The sequence below is a fragment of the Chiloscyllium plagiosum genome, chromosome 1, assembly GCF_004010195.1.
Source record: "Chiloscyllium plagiosum isolate BGI_BamShark_2017 chromosome 1, ASM401019v2, whole genome shotgun sequence".
Taxonomy (NCBI): domain Eukaryota; kingdom Metazoa; phylum Chordata; class Chondrichthyes; order Orectolobiformes; family Hemiscylliidae; genus Chiloscyllium; species Chiloscyllium plagiosum.
The window spans coordinates 10,131,048-10,148,743 of record NC_057710.1 but is presented as its reverse complement, the minus strand read 5'-3'; the positions used below and the strand labels follow the sequence as shown (position 1 = coordinate 10,148,743).

General features: G+C 43.3%; 1 protein-coding gene across 7 annotated transcripts in view; it reads left to right on the top strand.

Moving 5' to 3' along the window:
- Positions 1-5,877, top strand: part of thnsl2 (threonine synthase-like 2) — a 60,341-nt gene extending 54,464 nt beyond the window's left edge. For all 7 annotated transcript variants that reach the window (XM_043694841.1, XM_043695003.1, XM_043694757.1 and 4 more), the window contains 2 exons: positions 2,918-3,069; positions 4,894-5,877. In XM_043694841.1, coding sequence (XP_043550776.1) covers positions 2,918-3,069; positions 4,894-5,098 — 357 coding nt within the window. In that variant the 3' untranslated portion in view covers positions 5,099-5,877. The remainder of the gene's footprint in view (positions 1-2,917; positions 3,070-4,893) is intronic.
- The last annotated feature ends 11,819 nt before the right edge of the window (positions 5,878-17,696 follow it).

Here is a 17,696-nt window from a genome sequence, read left to right as displayed (position 1 = left end):
CCACCTCTGACCCTACTAAAGCATTTAAACCTTGGAACCTGCAACAGCCAATCCTGTTCCTGTTCTAGCCATGTCTCCGTAATAGCCACAACATCGAAGTCCCAGGTACCAACCCACGCTGCAAGTTCACCTTCCTTATTTCGTATACTTCTTGCATTGAAGTATACACACTTCAAGTCACTTTCCTGTTTACAGGCACCCTCCTTAGAAATTGATTCCATGTTCCTAACCTCCCTACACTCCAGGTCCTGCACCCTAAAGCTACAGTCTGGGTTCCCATGCCCCTGCAGAGTTAGTTTAAACCCCCCCCCAAGAGCACTAGCAAACCTCCCGCCAAGGATACTGGTGCCCCTCAGGTTCAGGTGTCGACCATCCTGTGTATAGAGGTCCCACCTTCCCCAGAAAGAACCCCAGTTATCCAGATACCGGAATCCCTCCCTCCTGCACCATCCCTGTAGCCACGCATTTAACTGTTCTCTCTCCCTCTTCCTCGACTCTCTATCACTTGGTATAGTACCAAACTATTGTGCCACGTTGCCATGCAGCTAGAACAGGCCCTTCTATTTTGAATTTATGGGTGTGATTTTTCACAGAAAACATCTGGGGCTAGAACAGCTTGTCAACAGACTGAGAGCGAAAGCAGTCAGCATTTGCCTTTAGAGACTGGAAGTTGCTTTCAGATAAGCAGAGAGAGAAATCTGCCATAAGGTTATCCCACCATGCAATATTAACTTTATTTCTCTCCAGAGGTACTGCTGAGTTTTCCACCACCTAATGTTTAAGCAGGTATTGAGTGTCTTCCATTTGGGTTGGGGCACATTGGTCATCAATGGAACCCTTGAAGGAACTTAAAGAATTTCAGTATCCATCAGGGCCTTCATAGCAAATTCCAAACTTTCTCCATTCAATGTTTGCGCATCCAAAATCAGACCTTACTTCTGTTTTTCACATTCTCATGGATGTCTGAAATGCTTCACAACCAATGTAGCACTTTAGAAATATAATCCTTGCTTTACTGTACGGTTCAGCAGATCCTACAAGAGCAAAGTAATGCTGACCACATAATTTGTCTCTATAGTAATGAGCGATTAATGGTTCTTTCGTTAATGTATTTTGAGTAACTGAGGTAGAAATTCTTCACCAATTTCAGCAGGGCAAGCATCCTCCATGGTTTTGGGTCCATTGTGCAATGGAAGTGTAGTACAGTGAGGGTCACTGTCTTTGAACTCTTTATTTCATCTTTTTACCTTCACAAACCCCTGAGCGGAAGTTGGACTTAGATTTATCCAGTACATCAGTTGGCAGGGTTAGCCGCGAGGAGTTTGACTCATGATTTCTACAGGAAGCAGCATGTTTTGCTGTGGTTCCAAATTGCCTTGACCAATGTAGGCTTGCTTCTCGCTGCTTGTGATGCATTGAGACCAGCAGGAAGTGTTCACTCAGTGTCCTCATGCTGAACCATCCACACTGAGCACTTCCTGGTATGATTCCTCATGGAGCAACAGAGCAAGATGTAACAGAGAGCCCTGGGGATCTGCCCCGCTGGCTTTTACAGAATACATAAGCATAGCAGGTTAATTTCAGGGCCTTAGTAAAGTCTACAGGAAGAGTGAAATTCACCAGAGACGCAATGGAGCAAAGCTGCAGTCTATCACTGTGAGGATCTCCTGCTGCATTCAAATGCCTGCCGTGCTCTGAGGCTACAAAGGTGACACCACATTCAGCATTTCCGAGCAAGCTCATTTTAGGTATCTACGATGGATCTCTGGAACCCAAGTCAAATTACTTGCGCCCAATGTCTGCCTCCATTATGGTACTGCCATGTTCTGGGAACCTGCTGGTTGTACGTTGTTTAGATCCTCACAGATAGAGTGGCTTCTCAGTGAGATATCCTCGAAGAGAACATGGTAAGTGCCAATTGGTTAGCACTGCTGCCTCACAGTGCCAGGGACCCAGATTCGATTCCGGGTTTTGGGTGATGGTCTGTGTGCATTTCCTCTGGATGTTCCGGTTTCCGCCACAATCCAAAGCTGTGTGGTTAGGGTGGATTGGCCATGGAAATTATCCCATAGTGTCCAGGGATGTGCAGGTTAGGTAGATTGGCCATGCTACTGTGTGGTTAGGGTGGATTGGCCATGGAAATTATCCCATAGTGCCCAGGGATGTGCAGGTTAGGTAGATTGGCCAGGCTAAATTGTCCATAGTGTCCAGGGATGTGCAGGAGGTAGATTGGCCAGGCTAAATTGTCCATAGTGTCCAGGGATGTGCAGGGTAGGTAGATTGGCCGTGCTAAATAGCCCATAGTGTCCAGGGATGTGTAGGTTAGGGTGGATTGGCCATGCTAAATTGTTCATAGTGCCCAGGGATGTGTAGGTTAGGTGGATTGGCCATGCTAAATTGTCCATAGTGCCCAGGGATGTGTAGGTTAGGGTGGATTGGCTAGGCTAAATTGTCCATTGTGTCCAGGGATGTGCAGGTTAGGTGGATTAGCCATGGGAAATGCAGGGTTACCAGTGTAAGGGTCTGGGTCTGTGTAGGATGCTCTTTGGAGGGTCAGTGCAGATTTGATGGGCCAAATGGCCTCTTTCCACTCTGCAGGGATTCCATGCAGCCAACAGCAATGTAACAGTCTCCCTGCAGAAAGTTTGAAGCCTTCTGCACCCAGAGGATTTTGTCCTGAAGATCAACATGCTCTCATTCCTCAATGGGTGATTGACCTGCAAGCCTGCTAGACCCCTGGGAGAACCCCCTTTTCCACCAATAACGCACCCACTCCTAAAGAAGGATTGGTGACGTGGCACTATACCAGATGGTGAGCATTTTGCTGCAATTTGCAGTTAGAATGAGGGAGTTTCGATGTTGCTATGACAATTGCTGAGATGACCTTTAACCTGTTGCCATTCTTGTTCCCATGCAGCTGTCACAAACATTTGATTCATACACCGTGAACGATGACTATGTGATTGTGACAATGCTCCGTTGTTGGAAGGAGAATGAGTATTTGCTTTGTCCTCACTCTGCTGTCGCTGTCGCGTACCACTATCAAGAAATGGACCTGGACACCAGGAGGTAATGGGATTAGCCTGTTGGTCAAACGTTCGCTCATGCAACAATCCAACTTGTGTCACAGCACCGAACGTGTGGGAGCTGTTGAGAGTGAAAAGCAATGTGCTGTATCCCACCAACAAGGCTAAACAGATATATCCCAAAGGTGGATCCAAAGAATGTGTTTGTGATAACTATTTATCTCAAGAAAAATAACTTAGTTTTATGTCTCAGCTTATTACACATGGAAGAAACCTCTGAGTGCTCAGCATAACATAACGGGGAAGTGATGGCCTCGAGGTATCATTGCTGACTATTAATCCAGAGACCCTGATAATGTTCTGAGGACCTGGGTTTGAATCCTGTCATGGAGATAGTAGAATCTGAATTCAATAAAAATCTGAATTAGGAGTCTAATGATGACCATCGTAGATTGTCAGGAAACGAACCTATCTGGTTCACTTATGCCGTTTCAGGATGGAAACTGCCATTCTTACCTGGTCTGACCTACACATGACTCCAGACCCACAGCAATGTGGTTGACATTTAACTGCCCCTTGGGCAATTAGAAATGGGCAATGAATGGCCAGTAACATCCACATCCCATGAATAAATTTTTTTTAATCGCTTTGATGAATATTAATGCAGCAAATAAACCATTCAATTTGTCACACAGCAAGATTCCAGAGACAACAATTAGATCTAATTGATGTTGTTGGAAGAATTCAATGGGGAAAGTCTTTTCGTCATGTCGGAAGAGTCAATAACAAAAACCACGTTAATGCTAGAACAAAACCGTTTGGTCCTGATGGTCAGAAGCAATTTATCATACACAGGAAACCTAGTACTCACACTCTCCAAAAACTGTCGTGATTGTGGCAGACAGGGGGCCCAATCATTGGTCAGTTGAAAATTAGGAGATTTTTGTGAGGTAAAATTAGTAAAGGTTATGGAACCAAGGATGGTAGAGAGAAGTAAGCTAGAGGTCAGGTTTGATATAGAATAGAATCCCTACAGTGTGGAACCAGGCCCTTTGGCCCAACAATTCCACACCAACCCTCTGAAGAGTAACCTGCCCACACATTTAGCCCTGACTAATGCACAAAATCTACACATCCCTGAACACTATGGGGCAATTTAGCTTGGCCAATTCACCTAACCTGTACATCTTTTGATTGTGTGGGGAAGCTGACGTACCCAGAGGAAACCCGCGCAGATATTGGGAGAATGTGCAAACCCCACGCAGACAGTTGCCCGAGGCTGGAATTGAACCCTGGGGCTGTGAGGCAGCAGTGCTAACTACTGAGTCACCATGCCACCCTAATATAATTAGGAGTTAGGATAGACTTGGGGGCTGAATGGTTTGTTCCTGTCCAGTTGTAAGTCTAGTTGGTCACCGTTGGTTATATGAGTTCCAGGAGGACTTTTGACCAGCAGTGAAGATTCTCGGTAATTCTTGGATTATAACAGCATAGGAAATGGGAGCAGATATAGGCTATTCAGTCTTCTGAACCAGCTCTATCATTCAACAGTGTGTGGCTTAACCAGTAGATGTATGTCATTGTTTGATATCTCATCCAAACTGGAAAGCTGTGTCGAAGGAGGATGGTGGGTGTTTGTGGGTGTCACGCATGGGGTGGTGTGGGGAGGGGGAAGAAGTGGGGGAGAGCAGAAAAAGAATAGTTTTTTGTGAAGTATGGGGACTAAGCGATAATTTGGCATTGGCCTTTTTTTGCAGTGTCGTTTTGCAATGTTGTCCTTTTGCAATGTTTTCCTTTGTTGTCATTGTCCAGGAGTAAGTAAACAGAGCAACCTAACCCCTAATGCTTTCCATCTGTCTGCACTTAGCGTTCCCAGATGTTGCCTAGCAACTGCTGCTGCTGCTAAGTTTCCGGAGGCCGTGCTGAAGGCTGGACTAACTCCGGAGATTCCACCCGAAATCCGTGCTTTGGAGACCATGGATACACGGTGTACGGCAGTGAAGAGAGGAGAAGACTGGGAAAAGATCCTCTACCATAAAATCGAGGAAGTTAATATGCGCAGAAAAACATGAATACCTTACCAGAACATGTCAATGTCGTTGGTTTCACCAAAGTAGATACTTCGATAGTGGAAGGTCACATTTTCTAATTCTACATGGATGTGTTTAGAGATTCCTGTCCAAATCTCAAGGATGTTCCAAATCTCATGAGACCTGCTGTTGATATGAGATTGGGTTCAGATGAATTAACTTACCGTCTTCATCAGCTCAGCTTCTTCCCTGCTCATTTGTTCTAGACAGTACATGAGTTAATTGTCTTTTTTGTCAGGGAGTTAGTTATTACTGAATCAATACTGACTGACATTGAGGTTGTCAATCAGAGAAAACCTCCAGAGCCAGAATGGCAGCATATGGCAGTGCTACAGGATGCTGTCAGTCTGGGTCTATCCCTGTCCTAGTCACTTCCTTCTCTCTAGTCCATATGACCTATCTCTGGGCAGAGTCTGGTTCAGGACTGGAGGGGTTGTCCTGAGCTGCTAACTACATTGTGTTTCTCTTTTTTTGCAATTTGCCATTTTTTCACCTTCAAAACACCTCATCTTCCTAGTCTTCTTCAATCCTGATTTTCTCTTAGAAATGTTGAAATCTCCTCTCTTTGTCTCTCTCAGCACCTTATTAAGGGTTCATTGAGTCTCTTTATAAGCAGTAAAAACAACTGGTCCCTCCTGCCCCATGGTGCATCCATTGGAGACTACATCTTGACAATTATTTTCAATGTCGAAAAGTGTGGCGCTGGAAAAGCACAGCAGGTCAGGCAGTATCAGAGGAACAGGAGAGTTGACATTTCCACATAAGGCCTTCAGGCATTCCTGAAGAAGGACTTAAGCCTGAAACGTCGATTGTCCTGCTCCTTGGATGCTGCCTGACCAGCTGTGCTTTTCCAACGCCACACTTTTCGAATGTGATCTCCAGCATCTGCAGTGCTCACTTTGTCCCAATTATCTTCGATGCCCAACTCACTGCAAGTTTCAATCCTAGCCCTGCGGACTTTCTCAGTGGTTTAGCTGTCTCCATCCCCCTCCTCATGTCCCTCCAGATGTCTGTTCGCTCCCGAATGATGTCCTTTCTATCCGTGACCTTATTAAGGACGATTGCTTGGACATTTTGGCCTCATCTAGCTGACATCTAGGTAGTGATTCATTCCCTCAAATTGCAGCTTTCTCACCTGAACCAACAGGGCCTGTACCAGCAGCTAATCATATTTCCAATCTCTTTTTGTGCTATGCTATTTTCTCCTCTTTGACCGTTCCATCTTGTTCCATGTTCTCACCTCTCATTCAAAATTCCTATTCTCTATGGCCCATCGATGTGCTATGCCATATTAGAACCTGAGATACCTTCACTATTGATGTCCTCAGCTTCTGCGCCAAATGATTTCTTCATACTTGGTGATTTCAACCTTCATTTCTGTGGTGCATCATGCACTGCTGTTACTGAGCAGTGGTGCAGTCGGTGGTGGAGGGAGTGGATGTTTGTGGAAGTAGTGTCAATCAAGTGCGCTGCTTTGTCCTGGTTGGTGTCGAGCCTCTTGGGTGGTGTTGGAGTTGTACTCATCCAGGCAATTGGGGAATATTCCATCATATTCCAGTCTTCCATTCCTCAGAAGATTCAGGTCTTGATGTATTGAGGTGGAAGTGTAAATTAGATATCTTTGAAAGTCTGAATCTCTTTCAACTTGGAATTAGTGAGCAGTTTAATTAATGCTCCTTACAACCCAATACCTTGAAAACCTTTCTAGGCTTTTGGGAGACTCTGAGATGACCCCTTATGAACTCGGAGAGTTCAATTTTCATCACACTTGCTTTGTGTCCTGTCTTTGGCTGTGAATTCCTTCCCTTGACTTCTTTGCCTCACTCTCATTCATTTACTGCTGTTCAGCATCAAATGTAGTTGCATGTTATCACTCTCATATCTTGTGGTGTTTCATAACATTAAAGGCACTATATGTTATCAAGTTGTTGATTCACGAGGTGTCCCAATTTCTGGCAAGGGATAGTCAACATCTTTAGTTGCAATCATGATGCCAGTGCTCTGGTAGTATCTGATAATTTCCCAGTCTATTATAGTTTATTAAATCCCTCCTCAGAGGCTGTTTGCTCATATTTACCCTCTACTTTAATTGACAATGTGCCTTGAACTGACATGTCAGTGTCCTCCGCTCCCAGTGTGCATGCGAGTAGCTGGAGTAGTAGGTAATTGTCCCAATACAAATTCCGAAGATAAGAGAAGGGATGCACTGTATGTGTTTCCCACTGTATGTGTTTCCCACATCTGCTGAGGCTAGCCTATCAAGAACAATTGAATGTGAACCTATAGTTCCCAAAGCTCTACACTACTGGATGTCCTCATTTCATGCCTGCTTCAGTTGTAGATTAATTAATAGAGTTTAATTACATTCATTATTTTAGCAAATCCTTCATCATTATGTAATGGGTGATAGAAGGTGAGTTAGATTGATCATTGTCTTTTTTGTTAGACTAGGAGTTCCTCCTTTTTTTTAATAAAAATCCAGCACTTGGAAAATTGAGTTCAAATAGCACACTGACCCCCACTGACTCAATGTTGAATATCTTAAAATCTCACTGTGTGAACTATAGTGTATGGAACAGTATATTTGCATTAAAATTCTTGTTACCATTTCACCCTGAAGGTTTCTAAATCATTCATTTCTGATTCAGAAAAGCACAATGTGGTATACAGCTGAATTCTCTCAAACCTTTTGTACAAGTTCAGGAAATAAATTATAAACCAGAAAAATAACAGGATGCACTGATATCTGCATGTGTCAATGAGAACTCTAACCCTTTATGTTTTGGCACAATGCCATCATCTCCTCCAGTCCTACAAAGAATTGAGATCTCTCAATATTAGCACAGAAGAAATACGAGCAGGAGTAGGCCATTCAGTTCATTAAGCAAGGCGAACGTGAGTACCGCATACGCTGGAGATTAGAGTCAAGAGTGTGGTGCTGGAAAAGCACAGCAGGTCAGGCAGCATCCGAGGAGCATGAGAATCAATGTTTCAGGCAAAAACTCTTCATCAGGCCTGCCCCAGTCCTGATGAAGGGCTTCTGCCCGAAATATCGATTCTCCTGCTCCTCAGATGCTGCCTGACCGGCTGTGTTTTTCTAGCACCACACTCTTGACATTCAGTCCATTAAGCCTGCTCCACTGTTTGTGAGACCTTGGCTCATTGGATCATGGCATTAATCCCACTTTATTACCAATCTCCCTAATCCTTGAATTTCTTAAATTAGAAATGATTCTACTCTAGCTATGTACAGAGTCAACCATCCAGTAGGAAATTCAGAATGTCCGTATGGACTTTTACAAGCTTTTACAGATGCATTAGAGAAAGTATTCTATCTGGATGCATCACAGCTTGGTATGGCAACTGCTCTGCTCACAACTGTAAGAAATGACAGAGAGTTGTGAACACAACCCAGCCCATCACTTGAGCCAACCTTCCAATCTCTTGACTCCATCTACACTTCTAGCTGCCTCAGGAAGGCCACCCAACATCGTTGGGCAGAAGGTACAAAATCTTAAACACACACAGCAACAGATTCAAGAACAGCTTCTTCTCTGCTGTTATTAGACTTCTGAATGGACCTCTCACATTTCAAATCTGATGTTGATCTTGTTTTTCTTTGCAGCTTTAACATTGTATTCCTCGCTCTGTTCTATCACCAAATTTGTGAGGTGTGATCTTCCTGTACTGCACTCAAAATAAAATTTCCCAGTGCTTAGCTATGTGTGACAATAATAAGTAAAATCAAAGATCTGGAGAAGTGAATTCCCAAGACTAATGAACCTTTTTATCTCATGCTAAATAGGAGACCCCTTATCTGTGCCCCACTCCTAGACTCCCCCAATGTTGGGGAAGCAGCCTCACAGCACCTATCCTGTCAACCCCCTCCCAGTCATGTATATTCCAAACATTGCCTCGCATACTTCTATATTTCAGTGAGTATAGACCTAAACTGTTCAACCTCTTCTCATGAGACAACCCCTTTACTTCAGGTCAATGATAAGGTTGGGGTTAGTGAGCATTCTCTGAGCTATTTCCAATGCAAGTATATCATTCTTTAAGGAGATCAAAACTGTACATAACACTCCAGGTGCACCTCACAAATACCCTGTTCAATTACAGCAAGACTTCCCTACTTTTATACTTCACCACCCCCTCACCCCCAGCACACACACTTTGTAATAAAGTATCTTGCACAGCTATTAGAGAAAGTGGTTGTTTGAGGAATTAGGGGGAAGTGCCAATTGTTTGACTGTTCTGTCCTGGATGATGTTGAGCTCCTTGAGTGTTGTTGGAGCTCCACTTATCCAGACAAGTGGGGAGTATTCCACCACATTCCTGACTTATGCCCTATGCATTTAGTGGAAAATCTTTAGGGAAATGCTGAGTTAAACCACTTGACATCGAACACCCAGCTTGTGTTCTACTGTTATAGTCACATATGTGTGTGGTCTGGCCAATGATAGCTTCCTAGTGGTGGAGCTTTGATGATGGTAATCTCAATCAGTATCAAAGGGAGATAGCTAGATGTCTCCTGTGGAAGATGGCCATTGCCTGCAGATACTTGTGTGGTTTGCATATTACAGTCAGTCAGCCCAACATTGGATGTAATCCAGGTCTGCTACACATGGTTACAGACTACATCATTATTATACATTTGCAGATGGAACTGCACACTGTACAATCATCAACATTAATCATTAGCAATCCAAAAATGTGCTGGTCAGGTGAATTGGCCATGCTAAATTGCCCATAGTGTTAGGTGTGTTAGTCAGGGGTAAAGTTAGTTTAGGGTGGCACGGTGGCACAGTGGTTAGCACTGCTGCCTCAACAGCGCCAGAGACCCGGGTTCAATTCCCACCTTGGGCAACTGTCTGTGTGGAGTTTGCACATTCTCCCCGTGTTGGCGTGGGTTTCCTCCGGGTGCTCCGGTTTTTCCTCCCACAGTCCAAAGATGTGCAGGTTAGGTGAATTGGCCATGCTAAATTGCCCGTAGTGTTAGGTGTAGCGAAAGGGTCTGGGTGGGTTGCTATTTGGAGGGTTGGTGTGGACTTGTTGGGCCAAAGGGCCTGTTTCCACACTAAGTAATCTCATCTAAATGTAGGGTAGGGGAATGGGTCTGGGTGGGTTACTCTTCAGAGGGTCAGTGTGGACTTGTTGGGCTGAAGGGCCTTTTCCATACTGTAGGGAATCTAATCTAATCTTAAAAAAAAAACAAAAATCCCCACATCTGACCTTGTGATGGAGGGAAGGGCACTGACCAATCAGCTGTCAAGTTTGAGCCCAGGACACGACTTTGAGCAACTTGCAGTGATGGGCCTGTGACTAAAATGATTTTATTCCATCCGCACAATGATCTTTCTTTGCGCTCAGTAAGACTGAAACTGGGGGAGGGTTCCCTTCTGGATTCCCATACTGGTCTCCTTTGGTACCACATTTAATCAAATGCTACCTTATTGTTGATTGCAGTACTTTACCTCATCACTGAGACATTTTACGACGTCAGAGGTTATATCAATGCACATTGTTTAATTTTCACTTGCTCCCTCTTATTCTCTCTCTCTAAACCATTGACAGTTGTTGCAGAAACCCAACTTGTTCATTATAGCTCTTTAGGGAAGAAATTGGTGGTTGTCATTGGGAAAAAATGAAAATTAAATTTAAATATGCTACAGTAGAACATTTCGAAAAAAATTAAGGTAATCTGGCAGAATTAACATGGTGTTGTGAAAGGAAAATCATGTTTAACACATTTATTAGAATTATTTAAGTAAGTATCACATGCTGTAGATAAAGGGGAACTTGAGGATGCACTGTACTTAGATTCCAGAAGAGGTTTGATGAGGTGTCATGTCAAAATTTGCTGCATAAAGTAAAAGTTCATGGTGTAGAGGTGGGGGTAACATACCAACATGAATAGGAGTTTATCTGGGTAGAAAACAGAGAGTAGGCATAAATGGATCATTTTTTGATAACAAGATGTTACAGGGATCAGTGCTGGGATCTCAACCTTTTGCAATTTATGTAAATGACTTTGATGGAAGTACTAAAGATATGGTGTAAACAATATAATTTGGGATTATAAAGGGATACAAACAAAGTGGTCTTTAGAGCTCCCAACCTTTTGCAATTTATGTAAATGACTTTGATGGAAGTACTAAAGATATGGTGTAAACAATATATAATTTGACTACAAAGGGATACAAACAAAGTGGTCTTTAGAGCTCCAGCTATTCACAATCAATCTGAATAACTTAAGACCATTGGACAGAGGAGCAGAAATTAGGCCATTCAGCCCATCGAGTCTGCTCTACAATTCAGTCATGGCTGATAAGTTTCTCAACCCTATTCTCCCACTTTCTCACAGTAACCTTGGATCCCTTTGATACTCATGAACCTATTTATCTCTGTCTTAAACATACTCAATGATCTGGCCTCCACAGACTTCTGTGGCAATGAATTCCATAGATTCACTGTCTCTGGAAGGTCTTCCCTTTACTCTAAGACTATGCCGTCGGATCCTAGCATCTCCTACCAATTTGAACACCTTCCCAACATCTACTCTGTCCAGGCCATTCAGTATTGTGTGTGTTAATTAGATACCCCGTCATCCTTCTAAACTCCATCGAGCATAAACCCAGAGGACTCAAACACTCCTGGACTTGGATGTGGTGATAGGATTACAAGAGCTAAATTTACAGGTGACACTAAATAGGTAGTAAATTAAGTTGCAATGAAGAAATAAAAAATTTACAAATTATGTTAATGTTAGGTGAATGGGCCAGAATTTGGCAGGTGTTTAAGATTATCCATTTTAAACGGAGGAATAAAAAGGCAATTCATTATCTAAATGGAGTGCGTTGGTACAGAGGGACGTGGGTGTCCTTGCACACACAGATACAATAAGTAATAAGGATAACAAAGTGAATTTTTACATTTATTGCCAAAGGAATAGAGTATGAAATTGGGAAACCATTTGCTGCAACTGGTTAAGACATTAATGAGACGTTACCGGGAGTACTGTGTACAATTTTAGTCTTGAAGAGGGGTATAGTTGTATTGCACATAGTTCAGAGGAGGTCCACTAGATTGATTACAGAGGTGAGGGTTTAGTTTTATGAAGAGAGATTGAGCAGGTTAGGCCTCTACTTTCTGCAGTTTAGAAGAATGAGAGGAGATCTAACTGATGTATAGCATCATAGAGTCATAGAGACGTACAGCGTGGAAACAGACATAGAACATAGAACACGGAACATTACAGTGCAGTACAGGCCCTCCGGCCCTGGATGTTGCGCCAACCAGCCATACCATTCTGAAGCCCATCTACGTCCATATGCTTGTCCAATGATGACTTAAATGCACTTGAAGTTGGTGAATCTAATACCGTCGCAGGCAAAACATTCCATACCCTTACTTCTCTCTGAGTAAAGAAACTACCTCTGACATCTGTCCTATATCTATCACCCCTCAATTTAAATCAATGCCCCCTCGTGCTCACCGTCACCATTCTTGGAAAAAGGCTCTCCCTGTCCACCCTATCTAACCCTCTGATTATCTTATATGTCTTTATTAAGTCGCCTCTCAACCTTCTTCACTCCAACAAAAACAGCCTCAAGTCCCTCAGCCTTTCCTCATAAGACCTCCCCTCCATACCAGGCAACATCCTAGTAAATGTCCTCCAAGGCCTCCACATTCTTTGGTCCAACCCGTCCATGCCGATCAGATATCCCGACCCAATCTAGTCCCACCTGCCAGCACCCGGCCCATATTCCTCCAAACCCTTCCTATTCATATACCCATCCAAATGCCTCCTAAATGTTGCAATTGTACCAGCCTCCACCACATCCTCTGGCAGCTCATTCCACACATACCATCCTCTGTGTGGAAAGGTTGCCCCTTAGGTCCCTTTTATATCTTTCCCCTCTCACCCTAAACCTATGCCCTCTAGTTCTGGACTCCCCCACCCCAGGGAAAAGATTTTGTCTATTTACCCTATCCATGTCCCTCATGATTTTGTAAACCTCTATAAGGTCACCCCTGTTCTCCGACACTCCAGTGAAAACAGTCCCAGCCTATTCAGCCTCTCCTCCTAGCTCAAATCCTCCAACCCTGGCAATATCCTTGTAAATCTTTTCTGAACTCTTTCAAGTTTCACAACATCTTTCCGATAGGAAGGATCCAGAACTGCACGCCATATTCCAACAGTGGTCTAACCAATGTCCTGTACAGCCGCAACATGACCTCCCAACTCCTGTACTCAATACTTTGACCAATAAAGGAAAGCATACCAAAAGCCTTCTTCACTATCCTATCTACTGGCGACTCTATTTTCAAGGAGCTATGAACCTGCACTCCAAGGTCTCTTTGTTTAGCAACACTCCCTAAGACCTTACCATTAAGCGTATAAATCCTGCTAAGATTTGCTTTCCCAAAATGCAGCAACTTGCAATTATCTGAATTAAACTCCATCTACCACTTCTCAGCCTATTGGCCCACCTAATCAAGATCCCCTTGTAATCTTAGGTAACCTTCTTCGCTGTCCACTACACCTCCAATTTTGGTGTCATCTACAAACTTACTAACTATATCTCTTATGTTCACATTTGGCACTCCACTGGTCACAGGCCTCCAGTCTGAAAAACAACCCTCCACCACCCCCCTCTGCCTTCTACCTTTGAGCCAGTTCTGTATCCAAATGGCTAGTTCTCCTTGTATTCCATGCTAACCAGTCTCCCATGGGGAACCTTGTTGAACACCTTACTGAAGTACATATAGGTCTATCTCTCTGCCCTCATCAATATTCTTTGTTACTTAGAGTCATAGAGATGTACAGTATGGAAGCAGACCTTCAGTCCAACCTGTCCATGCCGACCAGATATCCCAACCCAATCTAGTCCCACCTGCCAGCACCCGGCCCATATCCCTCCAAACCCTTCCTATTCATATACCCATTCAGATGCCTTTTAAAAGTTGCAATTGTACCAGCCTTCACAACATCCTCTGGCAGCTCATTCCATACACGTACCACCCTCTGAGTGAAAAACGTGCCCCTTAGGTGTCTTTTATATCTTTCCCCTCTCGCCCTGAACCTAAGCTCTCTAGTTCTGGACTACCCCACTCCCAGGAAAAGACTTTGTCTATTTATTCTATTCATGCCCCTCATGATTTGATAAACTTCTATAAAGTCACCTCTCAGCCTCCGACGCTCCAGGAAAAACAGCCCTAGCCTATTCAACCTCGCCAACCCTGGCAACATCCTTGTAAATCTTTTCTGAACCCTTTCAAGTTTCACAACATCTTTCCGATAGGAAGGAGACCAGAATTGCACGCAATATTCCAACAGTGGCCTATCCAATGTCCTGTACATCCGCAAAATGACCTCCCAACTCCTGTACTCAATACTCTGACCAATAAAGGAAAGCATACCAAACACCGCCTTCACTATCCTATTTACCTGTGACTCCACTTTCAAGGAGCTATGAACCTGCACTCCAAGGTCTCTTTGTTCAGCAAGACTCCCTAGGACCTTACCATTAAGTGTAGAAATCCTGCTAAGATTTGCTTTCCCAAAATGCAGCACCTCACATTTATCTAAATTAAACTCCATCTGCCACTTCTCAGCCCATTGGCCCATCAGATCAAGATCCTGTTGTAATCTGAGGTTACCTTCTTTGCTGTCCACTACACCTCCAACTTTGATGTCATCTGCAAACTGACCACCTATACCTCTTATGCTCACCTCTCCTTCAAAAAACTCAATCAAGTTTGTGAGACGTGATTTCCCACGCACAAAGCCATGTTGACTATCCCGAATCAGCCTTGCCTTTCCAAATACATGCACATCCTGTCCCTCAGGATTCCCTCCAACAACTTGCCCACCAACGATGTCAGGCTCACTGGTCTATAGTTCCCTGGCTTTTCCTTACCACCCTTCTTAAACAGTGGCACCACGTTAGCCAACCTCCAGTCTTCCGGCACCTCAGCTGTGACTATCGATGTTACAAATATCTCAGCAAGGAGCCCAGCAATCACTTACCTAGCTTCCCACAGAGTTCTAGGGTACACCTGATCAGGTCCTGGGGATTTATCCACCTTTAACCGTTTCAAGACACCCAGCACTTCCACCTCTGTAATCTGGACATTTTGCAAGATGTCATCATCTATTTCCTTACATTCTATATCTTCCATGTTCTTCTCCATGGTAAACACTGATGCAAAATACTCATTTAAGAGGATTGACAAAGTTGAAGTAGAAAAAGGAGTAATTTCTGCTCCTGTGTTTCATGGGTTCCTCATGAGTGAATCTAGAAGTAGACATCATAATTTTGAAATAAGGAGTAGCAGATTTAAACAGAGATGAGGAGAAATTACTCTCAAAGAGCTACGATTCGGAAAAATTCACCACCTCAGAGTGCAGTAGATGCTGGATCATTGAGTAAATTTAGGGAGAATATACATTTTTAATTAGTAGCAGGTTGAAGGGGCATGGAGAGCAGGATTCAAAAGAGTGACACTGGAAAAGCACAGCAGATCAGGTAGCATCTGAAGACCAGGAGAATCGATGTTTCAGGCATAAGCAATTCATCAGGAATTTCCTGATGAAAAGCTTATGCCCGAAATCTTGACTCTCCTGCTTCTCAGATGCTGCCTGACTTGCTGTACTTTTCCAGTGTCACTCTTTTTGACTCTGACTCTCCAGCATCTGCAGTCCTCACGTTTTCCTCGGGTTATGGAGAGCGGGCAGGAAAGTAAAGTTTGGCCAATGGGAGATCAGCCATAATTGTATCGAAATGTCAAACAAGTTCAAGAGGCTGAATTGCCTATTCCTGCTCCTAGTTTTTATTGTTCTTATGTCAAGTATGGAATAGTCTATTTTGAAAGGAAGAATGTAAAAAAGCATATCATGAAAATGATGAGCATATACAAAGAAATCTATCTCTTTCTGCCTTAAAATCATTCGGAGACTCTACTTCCATTGGTTTTCAAAGACTCATGATCAGCTAAGACATTTACCTCATCTCAGTCTAAAATGGATCACCCCCACCCCCTTATCCTCAACAGTTCTAGATCCCCACACAAATATAAACAATCTTTCCAAACTGGTAATTCTTCCTAGGCAGTAATAATTGATAATGCATTGTTAATATGTGGAAACTTGGGATCTAAATTGTATGGAGAGATGTAAAGTTTTTAATATATCATGCGTACGTTAAGAAAGACCTCGATTTACAGTCATATTTGAAATTTTCGAGTGATTCCAGGGTGTTTTATTTCATTCTCTCATGGGATTTGGCCTTTGCCAATATTTAGTGCCTATCTCTATTTGCCCAGAGGGTAATTAAGAATCTCATATCGTGAGTCACATATAGAGTCATATTTGTAATAAGACCATTTCAAATAATATAGATGTTGTACAATAGTCAGTGATTTTGTCCATTTCAAAATAAACTTTGATGCTCTTTTGTAAAATGTACATTGCCAACCTCTTGTGAATATGTTCAGTGATCACTACAGTAAACACATTATAAAAATAAAATTTATGCTCAATCAAGTCAGGTTTCACTCTGTGTTTGACTTGTCCAGTATTACCATCAGCTGGGATCATAATAACAGCCACATTGCTGAAACTGCTCAGAATCTTATATTTCAATTATTTTTCTGAACTCATAGAGTCATAGAGATGTACAGCATGGAAACAAACCCTTTGGTGAAACTTGTCCATGCCGACCAGATATCCCAACCCAACCTAGTCCTACCTGCCAGCACCCGGCCCATATCCCTCCAAACCCTTCCTATTCATATACTCATCCAAATGCCTTTTAAATGTTGAAATTGTACCAGCCTCCACCACTTCCTCTGGCAGCTCATTCCATACATGTACCACCCTCTGTGTGAAGAGGTTGCCCCTTAGGTCTCTTTTATATCTTTCCCCTCTCACCCTAAACCTATGCCCTCTAGTTCTGGACTCCCCCACTCCAAGGAAGAGACTTTGCCTAATTACCCAATCCATGCCCCTCATGATCTTATAAACCTTTATAATGTCATCCCTCAGCCTCCGACGCTCCAGGGAAAACAGCCTCAGCCTGTTCAACCTCTCCCTCTAGCTCAAACCCTCCAACCCTGGCCACATCCTTGTAAATCTTTTCTGAACTCTTTCAAGTTTCACAACATCTTTCCGATAAGAAGGAGACCAGGATTGCACGCAATATTCTAAACGTGGCCTCAACAATGTCCTGTACAGCCGCAAAATGACCTTCCAACTCCTGTACTCAATTCTCTGACCAATAAAGGAAAGCATACCAAACGCCTTCTTCTTCACTATCCTATCTATCTGCGACTCCACTTTCAAGGAGACTCATTGGAATTTAGAAGAATCAGGAAGAATCTTACATAAACATTTAAAATTGCAAAGGGAATAGATAAAATAGAAGCAGGGAGGTTGTTTCCACTGATGGGTGAAACTGGAATGAGGCTGCTGAGCTTTAAAATAAGAGAGAGCAGATTTACGACTGAGTTGAGGACGAACCTGTTCACCCACAGGTTTGTGAATCTGTGAAACTCCCTGCCCAGTGAAGCAGCT